The 15426-nt window shown below is 45.0% G+C and overlaps 1 protein-coding gene across 5 annotated transcripts in view; it reads left to right on the plus strand.

Moving 5' to 3' along the window:
• Nucleotides 1-15426, plus strand: part of chd6 (chromodomain helicase DNA binding protein 6) — a 184320-nt gene that overhangs the window by 131934 nt on the left and 36960 nt on the right. For all 5 annotated transcript variants that reach the window (XM_068315292.1, XM_068315293.1, XM_068315291.1 and 2 more), the window contains 3 exons: nucleotides 3242-3345; nucleotides 14562-14691; nucleotides 14933-15011. In XM_068315292.1, the coding sequence (XP_068171393.1) occupies nucleotides 3242-3345; nucleotides 14562-14691; nucleotides 14933-15011 (313 nt within the window). The remainder of the gene's footprint in view (nucleotides 1-3241; nucleotides 3346-14561; nucleotides 14692-14932; nucleotides 15012-15426) is intronic.

A 15426-nucleotide genomic window follows, 5' to 3' on the forward strand; every position in this document is an offset into this window, starting at 1 on the left:
AAGCAAACAGGCAGAGTCCAATAATCCAGGCTGGGTCATACACAAGAGGCAGTCCAAAAAAACAGGCAGATAAATTTAGGTACAGTAAACAAAAGGCAGGGTCTGGGAAACAGGCAAAGTCAATCACATAAACTAGAACAACAGGCAGGATACAAAGGCTGGAAGGTCAGGGCGAACACAAAAACAATCTGGCAGAAAGCAGAAGGCTGAGCTGGCATATGAATGGTGGACACAGATTGGGGAGTGGCTGCAGGTGACGGGAATGAACATGGTTTGTTAGTGAAAAGAAAAACAAACTATTAGACACGAGGTGTGACAAAAGCAGGAGATAGAGGCTACGGATATCAAGGCTACAAAGCTCCTCACCATGCATGGAGGGTTTCACCCCAAGTCCAGCATCCTGAGGCTGAACACTACACAGAGAGACGGAGTCCGAGGACTAGTCAGGGCCACTGTCCAGGATGAAAAATTAAAAATCTAAGAGTACATCAGGGAGATGGCCCCAAAAGATTAACTACTCAGTGAATGCCTTAGACAGCAGAAATCTGATGAGAGAGGAGGAGCAGGAGGAGACAGCATGGAGGGACAAGCCCCTACACAGCATGTACGATTGTCAAATAAAGGAAGTGGCTGATATAAAGAAGATCTACCAATGGCTGGATAAAGCTGGCCTGACAGGCAGCACAGAGGCACTGAGCAGGCCCTAAGTACAAGAGCATTGGAGGCCAATATCTACCACAGTAGATCTGACCCAATGTAAAGAAGCCCCAGAGACAGTCCAGCATGTGGAAGCAGGGTGTAAGATGCTAGCTGAGTCAGCATACATGGAGAGGCACAACCAAGTAGCTGTGATAGTGTACAGGAACATCTGTACCCAGTGTGGACTAGAAGTGCCCAAATCCCAGTGGGACATACCACCAATGGTGGTTGAGAACAACAAGGCTAAGATCCTTTGGCACTTCAGCTTCTGGACTGACAAACAGGTGCCATTGGTGCCAACCTGTGTCATTGGTGCCGTTACCTGGGATGTGGAGGACCAGGTAATGTGTTCCTTGAAGGGAGTACCCGGCTCCCAGTGCCTGCCCAGATGATTGTTTATTTGTTCCTGTAAGTCTCCGCCCTCAGGTCCTGCAGTTGGGACATGGTTCCAGATTGGTGGGCCACCCAGGAGTTAGGCGTACATTGGCCTTGTTACGGCAGCGGTTTTGGTGCCCATCCATGGAGGAAGATGTCAGAGAGTTCATTGCCGCCTATCCCACCTGTGCTCAGCACAAGAATTCGCATCTTCCTTCCTCTGGACTTCTTCAGCTGCTACCTCTGCCACGCTGTCCCTGGTTGCATATCCCCTGGATTTTGTCAAAGGACTGCCAGCCTCTGAGGGTAACAGTTATTCTTGCTGTTATTGATTGATTTTCTAAATTTGTGTGTCTGGTACCATTACCCAAGTTGCTTTCCACCAAGGAGACTGCTGAGCTGCTGCTCCTCCATGTTTTCCAGTTGCATGGTCTCCACAGTGGCATGGTCTCTGACCAGGGGCAACACTTTACATCTCGCTTCTGGCAGGAGTTCTGCAGCTTGCTGGGAGCCAAGGTCAGTCTGACATACGGATTTCATCCGCAGTCCAACAGCCAAGCATAACGCATGAACCAGGAGATGGAGACAACATCACGCTATCTGGCATCTTGCAACCCCTCATCTTTGTCGAGACAATTACCCTGGGTGGAAAACGCCCACAAAACCCTGTCCAGCTCTGCCACAGGTTTATCATCTTTCCAGAGCCCACAGGGTTTTCAACCACCATTGTTTACGGAGCACGAACTGGAGATCGGTGTCCCTTCTGTCCTGATTTTTGTTCGACTGTGCTGGGGCACTTGGATTCAGGCCTGGGCTGCCTTACTCCGTTCGTCAGACCATTATAGGCAACCCGCCAACCGGAGACACACGCCTGCTTCACAATAAACGCTGGGTCAACAGGTCTGGTTGTCACCACTCGATCTCCCTTACTGTGCTGAATAACAGAAGCTGGCTCCTCAATTTGTGGGGCCATTCCCCATCTCCAAGGCCATTTGTCTCCAATTGTCCAGTTCCATGAGGATACACCTCATGTTTCATGTGTCCAGAATCAAGCTGATGAGAGAGAGCCCATTTGGCTGTGGTTGACTTCCTTACAGCCTCCTCATGATTCCCATTAGCCTGTGGGATTTCAAGGTATTTTTAGCTGTCCTGGATGTCTCCTATCCTGCCCCCTGGTAGGTCAACCCCTTCAATTCTGATCATCTTGCCTCTTCTCGATACCATCCGGCCACATTTGTCTAATCCGAATGACATCCCTATGTCGTTGCTGTAGATATTGGTGGTGTGAATCAATGAGTTGATTTCATGCTCATTCCTGGCATACAACTTGATGTCATCCATGTAGAGGAGGTGGCTGATGTCCCGCTTCGGAATATTTATCCATAACCACTCTTTGTGACTGAGGGGTTCAGGCCTATGCAGAACAGCAGTGGTGGTAGTGCATCCCTTGGTATATGCCGCACTTGATGTTAACTTGGGCAATTGGCTTGGAGTTGGTCTCTAGGGTTGTCTTCCACATTCCCATTGAGTTCTTGATGAAGGCTCTTAGTGTCCTGTTGATCCTATACAGTTTCAGACATTCCAGTATCCACGTGTGTGACATTGAATCATAGACTTCCTGGTAGTCAATCCAGGCGGTGCACAGGTTGGTTTGCCTATTCTTACAGTGTCTGTGCACTGCTTTGTCCACCATCAGCTGGTGCTTCGCCCCCCTGGTGTTACTACCAGCTCCTTTCTGTGCCCCGCTCATATATTGAACCATGCGCCTACTCATCTTAGCTGCCATGATGCCTCACGGGAGCTTCTATATTGTACACAGACAGGTTATTGGCCGGTAGTTGGAATGGGTGGATCCCTCAGTCAACCATTCTGGGTACGTCCCATCTCTTACAGCTGGTTTATCTGTGCTGCTAGACGCTCATGGAGTCCTGTCAGCTTCTTTAGCCAATATGTATGGATTATACTGGATTATACTACTACTACTATTGCTACTAATTCTAATAATAATGGTGATATACTAAAATACAAAGGTATTTTTTGAGACACCTATCACATTGTGACAATGTGATACTGTTGTGACTATACTTCTGTTAAATGCTGTTCGACTGTGACTTCACACTTACTGTACTGATTTGTTGTTGAAATGTTGTTCTGTTTACTCTGACAGTAAACTAGATGTGTCACTACCTGACATTGACTACATTGAGGTTCCAGCTACATGGTGGGATGCAGAAGCTGACAAGTCTCTCCTCATAGGGGTCCATAAACATGGTAAGGATCTCTGCTACGGTTAAAAAAATTTTTTTACAGGTATTGTGTGTGTGTGTGTGTGTGTGTGTGTGTGTGTGTGTGTGTGTGTGTGTGTGTGTGTGTGTGTGTGTGTGAGTGTGTGTGTGTGCGTTCATGTGTGTGTGTACCTTTATAAGGTAAAATATGGGGGGTGTCCTAACTTTTTGGGAGATTTTGCCAGATTTACGAGGTGATAATATGAAGGCTGACCTTCAATCTGAAATTTTGTCTCATTAACATAGTTGCAAGTAAACTATTTAGTGGCTTTGTTAATGTAAAGTACATGTTTCATTTCTTTGCGTGGTACACAAATTACCAAAATCACTCTGCCTGTCATATTTAAAGAGGGTTGGCAGGTGATTCTCTCAGTAACATCCGAAATTGTTTTTGTGGGTTCAGAGCCCCCTTCACTATTTTGTGTGGGATGTGTATATTTCAAACGTATTACACAAGTTAATTATTGTGCTTGACACATCAACCAAAGTTTGTTAAAAGTTATCATCAAATTTAATTGACTGAATTGATTAAGTAATTTAGCTCGCTGTGGTGACCCCTGAAGGGAAAAGCCGAAAGGAAAAGAAGAAGAACATGAAAACTGTGTTTGTATTTTTGACCCACCTGTAATGATATGGGTGTTTTTCTCAATGACAACAGTGATGCTGTGGTTTGGTCTGAAGAAGGAGTTAAGTTTGGTAGCTGAGATGTGAAGGACATCACAGAGATGACTGTCAGTCATTCTAGTTCTCATATCTGCTTTTGTTCAGTATTAACAATTTTTTCTCACGTTTGTACATTGAGCCAAACAGACTTGTCATTCATTTTGCTTGACATTGCATCAGGGGAAATCTGTCTTTTTCCAAGCTCCGGTAGAAGTCAAGTAGGGAGAGAAGCTGATGTTAGGCTTTCATAGAAGCGGCACACTGCATTTCGAGCAGTTCACAAACTGTAATTTCCTTCACAATTGCTGAAAAGCCCTGACTTAATTCTGTAATGACACATGATCCCAGACACAGTCTTCTCTTGGAAATGCTCATTTGAATTCAGTACAGTGATGTTGATGTTGCACAGTTGTGACTTGAAGAGACAGATGTATGCTTTCATGTTCACCTACAGCTGCAGTACCAGCAGCTCTTTGCCTTGCAGTCATTTGGTGAGGGTTGTTGGGATGATCAGTGAGATAAACTGAAGGAGCCCGCCAAGCATGAAGTTCCACAGAGATCATTCAGAGGCCTTCTCTTTTCTTTCAAAAACTGATTGATATTTGAGCTCAGGGAATAATCCTGCTGCAGCACAAAGCCATGACTGAGCCTACACATTTGTCAATAGGATAGTAGGTTTATTACACTGCTGAGGGCTTCATGGTGAATAATGCAGTGCATTCTGACTGTCTCACCTACGCCCTTCCGCACTTTGTTGCAAGTTAAAGAACAACAAGAACAGTGGTAGTTAGAGTGAATGAGAGAAGGACTTCCCCAAATATTTATAAGACATATCAATCCAATGTCTATGTAAATGTGTGTATGATCAACTCTGTCTGTGTGTAAGGCTTGAGCCTTACTTAAAGATATGTGTGTGCATGTCAGGATTTTGAAACCCTGACCAAGAGGGATAGTGAGCATAATAAGTGTATACTGTATATTGGATAAGTTTTTAATAAGAATGACTTAATGACAAATTACTTAAGGAAAAAATAATAACCAAATGATTACTATCCTGTGGATTGTAATCATTTGATGTATATGACTTTGCATTATTGGTCAAACATCAAGAGAAGGACCATCGACCCAGTTCAACTCTGTAGACATGCAGATTTTTAGAAGTTCTTCATATATCAGGTCAGCAGCAACCAGTTTGGCAAAACAACTTTCACCTGTATCTGTGCAACAGAATAATGGACAATTGGCTGCAGTTTTTTTCTGGCCTGACATTCCCACTACAAGACTCTGAGTGCATGACGCAATCACCTGGAAAGGCTTTTCATAGCCAAGTCAGCCATGTTGTCTTTCAACACTTTGTTAAAAACATGAGGGCTATGTTTGAAGCCTTGTGGTACGTGTGCATACGTATTGGACTGATTTATATAAAACACAAACAGATGCTTGCTAGCTTGCAGGCGTCGAACTAAAAATCGCAGAACACAAAGCAATCACAGTGAACCTCTTAGCCGCAAATGGAACAGTTGATTGCAAAGTGTGAGGATTTGAGATTTCAGCAGGATATTTCTCTGTTAGCTCATTCAATGCACATAAATCATACACTCAACTTTTGTTTGCTTTTAACACTGGCAAACTGGTGTGTTGCTGCATGAGTTCAGCTCAACCAGCAGAACTCCAGCTGTCAACAGTTCTTGAATGGTTTCTCAGTACCTGCCACAGAGTCAGACTTCAGTAGACATTTTGGCTTCCAAGGTTGGTTACCAACTGGTTTTAGCTTGAAATCCACTGATTGAGATGATGTAACTAAACCTACATCAGTGCCATGCTTTGACTGCAAGTCAGCTGGCTCCAAATTTGTCTCATCTGTCCAAATGACATTCTCCCAGAGGCTTTGAAGCCTGTTAGTATGCTTTGTGGCAAATCCCAGTCTCTAATTTTTAAGATTTCATTTCAACATTGGTGTCTTTCTTCGTCATCTCACATAAAGTCTATTTTGTCTCAAACAACAACTGATTTGGTGATTTGGCACTGATATACTTTGACCTTGTATTTCACTTGTGATTTCTTTGGAGGTTGTTCTGAGGTACTTTGGTTACCCTTCGTATTATCATCAATTCGTCTTTGCTTCTGTGACCACGTCTAGGGAGGTTGGCTATAGTTCTGTGGACCTTAAATTTATGAATAATGTGTGCAACTTTGGTCACAGGAATATCAAGCTGCTTGGAGATGGTCTTAGTGTTAATATTCATTCATTCATTCATCTTCTAACCCGCTTAATCCGCAAACGCAGGTCGCGGGGTAGCCGGCACCTATCCCGGCAGTCTCAGGGCGTGAGGCGGGGGACACAGAAACATACATTCTAATTTCAGGTATAGCATATGAAATGATCTGGCTAGCTGCTTCTGTCAGTGTCTAACTTCTTCCAAGGATACCCACAGTCATGCAAGCATTTCCAAATATGGTCTAACAGGAATTATTTTCATGCAGCGTCTTCATGACCTCGAGACATCCTGGGGCCACCTTCACAAGCGCTGAATAATATGACACACACAACAATCCAGATCTTTGGTTCAATGAGATATTATTTTACTATATTATTTTATTGTATTATTTTATTGTATTAAAAATTTTCCACCACATTCCCCCCTTCCATGTCTTTTAAGCCATGGACCAAAACTGGGAATTTTAATAAAATGCAACAATCCAGTTTTTAACAAAGATGGCGCAGATCTATGGCTACTGTCTCACTATTCTTCACTACAGACGGAGGCGAAAACCCTGATGATTACATTCTTGGGGAAAAAATTCCCTCACTGAGCGATCGCTTTCTTGGCCTGCAGAGAAGACAATCCAAAATTAGTAGCCTCCAAAACATTTGAACATGACCCTTTCATCTATAGATGTATCATTACTAAATTTTAAAATAATTCATTATTCATTTTATTTCATTAGTAAAAAAAGATTTTTAAAAGGATTTTGAACTACAGCTCAATCAAGTAAACACACTTCTAATATGAATTATGACATTCTGATTACTGAAAAACAAAGATTACTGAAAAACTGAACAATATGTTGTAGTGAGTTTATGAATTATCACTGAAAACTTACTGGTGACACTAAGTTATCAGTCCTTCACAGTGTTCTCGTCCCGTACTTGGCTGTACGGCAATAAGGACATTCCCCCAGAGCCCAACCCCTAATGGTGTGAGGATCTCCTTGCTTCACTGACATCGAGACGAGTGGAATCTATACATGCACCCCCCTTTGTAGTCAGACTTCCCTCACACCGGTGGGTGAGTTCTGGCAGGAGTCCCCACCGCCGCTGTGCGCGTTGTAGAGGGACGCCTCACTCATCTTTTCCTCTGGGATGAGTTGTCTGGATCTTTTCCTCTCATACCAAAAAAACCGACCTCCTCAACGACTCAACACACGATGTCCTCAGTTGAGGCCGTTGCCTTTGTTGGTTCGTCAGCCGAGGAACTCTCTGGGGTTGCAAGAGCTGCAACCTCTGTTTCCAGATCAGGGTCTGGAGTGGCACCTTCACCAGCCGGTGGAGGGAGAGCAGATCGTTGGTCGGCTCTGGCTGGTCTGGTAGATGAAGTGTGACAACACGTGTCCCCCTTTCTCAGCAAACGGACTGCAGTTCCCGTTCACTCAGTCACTTGGAAGGGACCTGTCCACCTAGGGTCAGACCATTTTTGTTTTGTTACTTTCAGCCACAACACTTTCACACGCATCCATTTCTCTGGAGACATCCGCCTGTTTTTCTATGAGATGGGAGAAAGTGATAGTTAGTTGTCTCAGGCCTGGTGGGCCTTCAGCACCTTTGGCTGTCAATGGAGCTGTAGGAGCTGGAAAAGGTCTGTTAGTGTGACATTTGAATGGAATCCAGCCTGTGGAAGAGTTCAGTGACGTCCAGGACCACTCCTTAACTCCCTTCTAATTCTGCTCTGTAGATTATTAACATCATTATTGGTATCACTTCTCTTTTGGGAATTGAATAACTGGAAACTGTGCTGTATCATCATCCCCATCATCGCCAGGAGGAGAAGAAGGAGCATTCCCCCCTTCCAGGGAATCCTTCCCTTGGCCTTCATCTTTGACACACCTCGTACGGACCCTCCCGTCGGGGGATGTTCCACTTTCGTCTGAACACCTTTATGTACACCAAGTCTCCTGGTGTCACTGAAGGTGGAGTCTCCTCACGGTCAGCTTTTGTCTGTAATGAGATAACACAAGCAGAGATGCTCCTGTGGATGTTAGTCATTTGTCTGACATACGATTTCATGTCATTTGTCAAAATATCAAGGGAAGGTCCCTTAGCTGTTTTATAAATTGGAGAAGGCATTGACTGGCCGGTTAAAGCTTCATGTGATGTTATTTCACTGAAGCCACTCCAACAGCTGCTGCATTTCCTTTGTCATGACTCGCATCTCTCATCCAGTCTTTTGTGAACATCATCATAGGCATCTGTTGTTGCCACCCTTGCATTTTCTTTGCTTTGCGAAATTATCCCAGAATGCTACTCTGGAAGAAACAGGACATCTTGGAAAAAAGTCAGTTTGAGTGTCCTTAGGTATCAGGAAAATTTTTGCAGACAGGTTTTGAAGACAGTGAAGACAGATGCAGAATCCTATTCTATCGCTTCCCCTGCACATCTTCCTGACCAGTTTGGGACAAGGAGTCATTTGTGTCTTGGTTTTAGTCTTGATAATTGACAGTTGAGCTTGTGCAAATTGCAATTGTATTTTCAGAATCAGTTTCTGAATCAGTGAATTTCTTTTGGCATTTCTCATAGAAGTGGTAACATCTCTCTGTCTCCACTCTTTCCCTACTTGACTTTGCTCTTTCTTCATCAACCTCCACTGTCTTCCTTATCAACTTTCTTTTGCTCTCGTGATCTTCCAACAGGGACCGCTGATATCCCCTCTCTCTCACTTACAACTTCCGCTTCCCTTTCTTGTCTTACTTCTTCTAGTTCCTTTCTCATTTCATACTCCACTCTATCTCTTCTCTGTCTGTCCCTCTCTCGCTATTATTGCCATTTTTAATCCAAATAGAGTTTGACATGCATCATCTGTTTTTCCTTCCTCAGTTTTTAACACTCCCTCTTTTATATGCCACAGAGCTTGTTGACTAGCTGGACTAGCTACAACGTTTGTAGTTGATGGCTTATTTTGTGTATTCTTTAACATTCCTGTTCGTGACGCCACTTTGTGGTGGGGTTTCGTTTTTCTTAAGGACAGGAGACAGTGTAAAATACAAGATATTTATTTGTCAATTCAAATCATGTATAGGTTGAGTAGCAGTACAATAATAATAATAATAATAATAAATAATAAAAGACCTTTATTGTCCCACAGTGGGGAAATTTGTGCGATCGTGGCAGCGGGGGGGGGGGGTCAAACATAAATAGTTAAATAATATACATACATATTACCATCTGCAACATATGAAATTTACATATTCACATATTGGAAACATATTAACATATATCATATTATCTGAATGTACATTATATTTACACACCAAAAAAAGAATATACACTACAGGCTGGTTTTTACATTGCTCATCCGGAATTAGAACGTTGTGTTCTTTAGGTTTGGTGAGTTCTTGGAGTTCCCTGAGTTGTTTGAGTGGTCTGCTGGGAGGACTGCTGGTTGTACAGTCTGACAGCCGTGGGCAGGAAGGACCTGCGATAGCGTTCCCTCACGCATCTCGGGTGAAGCAACCTATCGCTGAAGGAGCTCTCCAGTGATGTCAGTGTGCCCTGTAGAGGGTGGGAGTGGTTCTTCATCATTGATGACAGCTTGTTTGTCATCCTCCTCTCCACCACCACCCCCACTGAGTCCAGGGAGCATCCTAGGACAGAACCCGCCTTCTTAATCAGCCTGTCCAGTCTCTTCCTGTCGGCCGCAGTGATGCTGCTGCCCCAGCAGACCACCCCATGAAAGATAGCTGAGGCTACAACCGTGTCATAAAAGGTCTTTAGGAGCGACCCCCGCACTCCAAAAGACCTCAGCCTCCGGAGCAGATAGAGTCTGCTCTGACCCTTTTTATACAGACAGTGGGTGTTGGTGCTCCAGTCCAGTTTATTGTTGAGGTGAACACCCAGGTACTTGTACGAGGACACCACCTCAATGTCCGTACCCTGGATATTCACCGGTGTAACCGGGCAGCGTGATCGCCTGCGGAAATCCACCACCAGCTCCTTGGTTTTACCTGCGTTGATCTGGAGGCGGTTCCGCTGGCACCAGTCCACAAAGTCCTGGGTCAGTTCTCTGTACTCTCTATCGTCCCCATCGGTGATGAGGCCGACGATTGCAGAGTCGTCAGAGAACTTCTGCAGGTGACATGTGGGGGAGTTGTAGGAGAAGTCTGCAGTATACAGGGTGAACAGGAACGGAGCCAGAACCGTTCCCTGAGGTGCCCCTGTGCTGCAGACAACTGTGTTCGACACACAGTCCCGGGTCCTCACGAACTGCAGACGATTGGTCAAATAGTCCAATATCCAGTCCGTAAGGTGGTGGTCCAGCCCAGTGATCTCCAGTTTGTCCCTCAACAGTGCTGGTTGTATCGTATTGAAAGCACTGGAGAAATCAAAAAACATGATTCTCACAGTGCTCCCAGGCCTCTCCAAGTGGGACAGTGCTCGGTCTAGGAGGAAAATGACGGCGTCATCCACCCCGATGGCAGGCTGGTAAGCAAAATGGAGTGGGTCCAGTGATGGGCTCACCAGGGGGCGGAGATGACAGAGGACCAAACGCTCCAGGGTCTTCATCAGGTGAGACGTTAGTGCCACCGGCCTGTAGCTGTTTAGGTCCTTGGGATGCGGGATCTTGGGCACGGGAACCAAGCAGGAAGTTTTCCACAGCTGTGGAACCCTTCCCAGCTTCAGGCTCATGTTAAACATGTGTCCAACAATCCCACACAGCTGGTTTGCGCAGGATTTCAGGAGCCTGGAGCTGATGCCGTCTGGACCCGCAGCCTACCTCGTCTTGATCCTCCGGAGCTGGTTTCTCACCTGGGACTCAGTGAGGGACAGGGTGGAGCAGGGGGACTGTGTGCTGGGGGATGTGGGTGAGGGGGGTGGGTTGAAGAGGTGAACTGTAGGGGGTGGTTGTAACATGACCTGAGCAGTCGGGGGTGGCCGTGAGCTGATTGTTGTAGAGGGGGAGGGGGGGGAGCTGTGGTGGTGTTGGAGAGGGGCAGGGGTTGGGTGGGAGGAGGAGGAAGGGGCTACAGCGTGGAGGGCTGGGCTGGGGGGGGGCGTGGATGCCTGATCAAATCTATTGAAAAATTTGTTTAGGTTATCTGCCCACTTCTGGTCCCCAGTGACCTGGCGGTCGGGTCCTTTATGGCCTGAGATGGTCTTCAGGCCCCTCCACACCTCGCTGACGTTGTTCTGCTGCAGCTGGTCCTCCATCTTCCTCCTGTACATATTCTTCCCCTCTCTGATTTTCCTCCTCAGCTCCCTCTGGACAGCCTTCAGCTCGTCCTTGTTTCCAGACTTAAAGGCCCTTTTCTTCTCCTTAAGAAGGGCCTTAATGTCCGGGGTGATCCAGGGTTTGTTGTTGGGATAACACCTTACAGACCTGGTGGGTACGGTGTTATCCACACAGAAGTTAATGTAATCTGTGACGGTGTTTGTGAGACCGTCAATGTCCTCCCCATGAGAGTCACAGAATAAATCCCACTCTGTTCTGTGGAAACAGTCCTTCAAAGCATCTTCTGCCTCGTCGGACCATCTCCTCACAGTGCGGGACACAGCTGGTTGCCTTTCCACAAGAGGCTTGTAGACGGGCAGGAGATGAACCAGGTTGTGGTCTGCTCTTCCCAGGGGGGGGGAGGGGTGATGATATGTATGCCTCCTTGGTGTTGGCATAGCATAGGTCCAGTATTTTACTGTCTCTGGTGAAACAAGTAACATACTGGGTGAAGGTGGGCAGAGTGGAGGACGGGGGGGCGTGATTAAAGTCCCCTGAGATGAGGATGAGGGCCTGTGGGTGCTGTGTCTGCAGCCTCCTCGTTAGGGAGAGGAGGACGTCGCAGGCTGCGTCCGCGTCGGCAGAGGGGGGGACATACGCAGCTACCACAATGGCGTGTGAGAACTCCCGCGGCAGATAATACGGCCGCACGCCGACCGCCAACAGTTCAATGTCCCGGCAGCAGTGCCGCTCCTTCACAGTGATGTGTCCAGGGTTACACCACTGATCATTCACGAACACTGCCAGCCCTCCTCCTTTCCTCTTTCCGCTCTCCCTCGTCCTGTCCGCCCGCACCAGATTGAACCCGTCCAGATGAACGGCCGTGTCTGGAATCGCCGCGCTCAGCCACGTCTCCGTGAACACCATGACGCTGCACTCGCGGAAGTCCCTCTGATGCCGGGTCACCGCCGCCAGCTCATCCATCTTGTTGGGGAGAGATCGTATGTTCCCCATGATGATGGACGGGAGGACAGGTCTGAATTTCCTCCTCCTGGCCCGGCGTGCAACTCCGGCACGTTTCCCCCGCTTCCTCCTCCTCAGCTCCCGGGGGATGTCGGGTTTCTCCTGGGGCAGCACCGCGTTGCTACGGAGCGCCAACAGCTGATCCCTACTGTAAACAATAGGGCCCTGGCTGCGTATGGGGTCCACAGACACGGTCGTGACCAGTGTAAAAAACAGCATGAAGACCAACGCATGTACAACAAACTTGGTCTCCATGGCACACTACTTAGTTACTTTAAAAAAAATTGAAAAAAAGAGGTAAGAAAAAAACAGTTAGAAAGAGGAAACAAGACCGGTGTGGGAGAGCTGCCGTAATCAGTCGCCACTAGTGCAGCGCCATCTTAGAAGAATATCATCAATAGGTTGAGTATGAGTCCAATAATATCATCGATGATATTGACAGACACACAGGTTCAACAAACAGACAAATTCAACAAATACTATTTTACTATTTCACAAATGCTCACCTTGACTTCATGTCATTGAAAGCTACAAATCAAGCCAGAAATATTGATGTAAATATAGACTCAGACCTGAATTTTACCAGCCACTTAAAAGCTATTACTAAATCTGCCTATTACCAACTGAAAAACATTGCTCGAATTAAGGGGTTTCTGTCTCAACAAGACACAGAAAGACTTCTTCATGCTTTCATTTTTAGTTGGATAGATTACTGTGATGGTGTCCTCACAGGTCTACATAAAAAAACAATCAGGCAGCTACAGCTGATCCAAAATGCTGCCACCAGAGTCCTTTATAACACCAGAAAACTGGACCACATCACATCACATCACAGTTCTTAAATCACTACACTGGCTTCCTGTGAGTCTAAATGGTCTTGGACCAAAATACATGCAAGATTTATTAATTCCTTATGAAGCCTCCAGACCCCTTAGGTCATCTAGGACAGGTTTACTGTGTGTTCCCAGAACCCAAACAAAGTGAAGCAGCATTTAGTTATTATGCTCTTCACCTATGGAACAAACTGCCTGACTATCTGAGATCTGCTCAAACTGTCACTTCATTTAAATCATAGCTAAAAACATTTTTGTTCACTGCAGCATTTTCCTGAATCTGTTCAATTATCTGCATTTTTTTAATCATTAGCTTTAGATTAAATATTTTGTATTCCGGTTTAATTGACTTTTTCCTTTTAATTGCTCTTTTATTGATATTTTATTGTCTTGTTTTTATCCCCTTTTGTCTTTGAAATGTTCTTGTATTTCGTTGCCTTTGTAAAGCACTTTGAATTGCCTGTGTATGAATTGTGGTGTACAAATAAACTTGCCTTGCCTTGTCATGCAAAGGATGATGATGATGGTAGAGCACTTGGCAGCTCCTTCGTGGCACACCCCCAACAAGCAACTTGTTTTTGGGGACTGTGCCTTGCTCTATGGCACTTCGGCAGTGCTCAGGAGGTGAACTAGCACCTCTTCCAAATATCAGTTCATGCTCCAAATTTTTGGTCCACAGGCAGTCTTGAAACAGCCACCCTCCAGTCCCCAGCCCAAGATCTAGTGGACTGAGCTATTGCTGACTCTGTTGAACCACAATTCAAAGCAATGTCTGATTTTCATTTTTTTTATTTTCAGTAAATTTTTATTTACTGTACTTTTGTCAGTTTCATGAAAAAAATCAGAAATCACAATCTTTCATAGAAATTCTGAACCATGTTTCAATAGATATTAAAAAAGAGTCTATAAGGGTCTTATAAGTATTACAATAACACCTGCAAGGCATGTAAGCAGCTATAAACGTGATGATTACGATCGTCTCATCTACAAAGAAATGGATGAATGTATGGATAACAAGAATGTGTTTTTTTTTCGCTCCACATATCCAGAAATCTGTGTGTGTGTGTGTGTGTGTGTGTGTGTGTGTGTGTGTGTGTGTGTGTGTGTGTGTGTGTGTGTGTGTGTGTGTGTGTGTGTGTGTGTGTGTGTGTGTGTGTGTGTGTGTGTGTGTGTGTGTGTGTGTGTGTGTGTGTGTGTGTGTGTGTGTGTGTGTGTGTTTAGATGTTTAATGAGGCTAGTCTCTATCATTGCACACCCAGGCTATGAGCGGTATAACGCCATGCGTGCTGATCCAGACCTGTGTTTTCTGGAGAGAGTGGGAATGCCAGATGTCACAGCTCTGTCCGCTGAACAGGGTGGTGGGGAGGGTGTCCCCGAAATAGCTGACAGGTAATCATACACGTGCGTGCGTGTGCACGCATGCGCGCACGCACACACACACACAGAGAAAAACTCCAGTCAAAAATTTTAAAAGTAGAGCTCTAAGCTCTACTTTTAGAACTTTGAATAATAAACAAAAGATTTTTGTTTATTTTCACCCATCCTTCTAACATAATGTTATATTGATGTCTCATCAGAACATTTTGTATTTCAAAACTTTTTTTCCTTACTGTCTCATTTCTACTGTCAGCGTGGGAAAAGCTGAAGGGGTGAAGGACAACACTGGAAGCAAAGCCGATGAAGGAGAAGATAAATATGAAAGCAGCACGGTGAAGAAGTTGACACATAAAACAGTAATGTTTAAGACAATGTGGTTTATTTCTTTCTGGATACATCTTTTAAATACACCCCAACTATTCTAGATAAAGTTCCATTTAGGTTGGTGATGGTTGAATTAGCCTCAGGGAGAAACTACATGTGTACCATGTGGGTAAATATAGACATGTGTCACATGTACAAAATTTAAAGTCTGGTTAAAATGTTTGATTACACATTTTGTAGGTTTCGTCCTGCATTATTTGTTTTTAAACATAGTTTTAAAATTCTGTGGAAGTACCTTTTAAGTTCCCCCTAATATTTTATTTTAGCTTAAAATTGAACATTTAGAAACATTAAAATATAATTTCTTTTAGTTCGAGTTAACTGATCTGTTGTGCTGATGCTTCATTTAGATTTAAATTTTAA

This window comes from Antennarius striatus, chromosome 5 (assembly GCF_040054535.1).
Source record: "Antennarius striatus isolate MH-2024 chromosome 5, ASM4005453v1, whole genome shotgun sequence".
NCBI classification, from domain to species: domain Eukaryota; kingdom Metazoa; phylum Chordata; class Actinopteri; order Lophiiformes; family Antennariidae; genus Antennarius; species Antennarius striatus.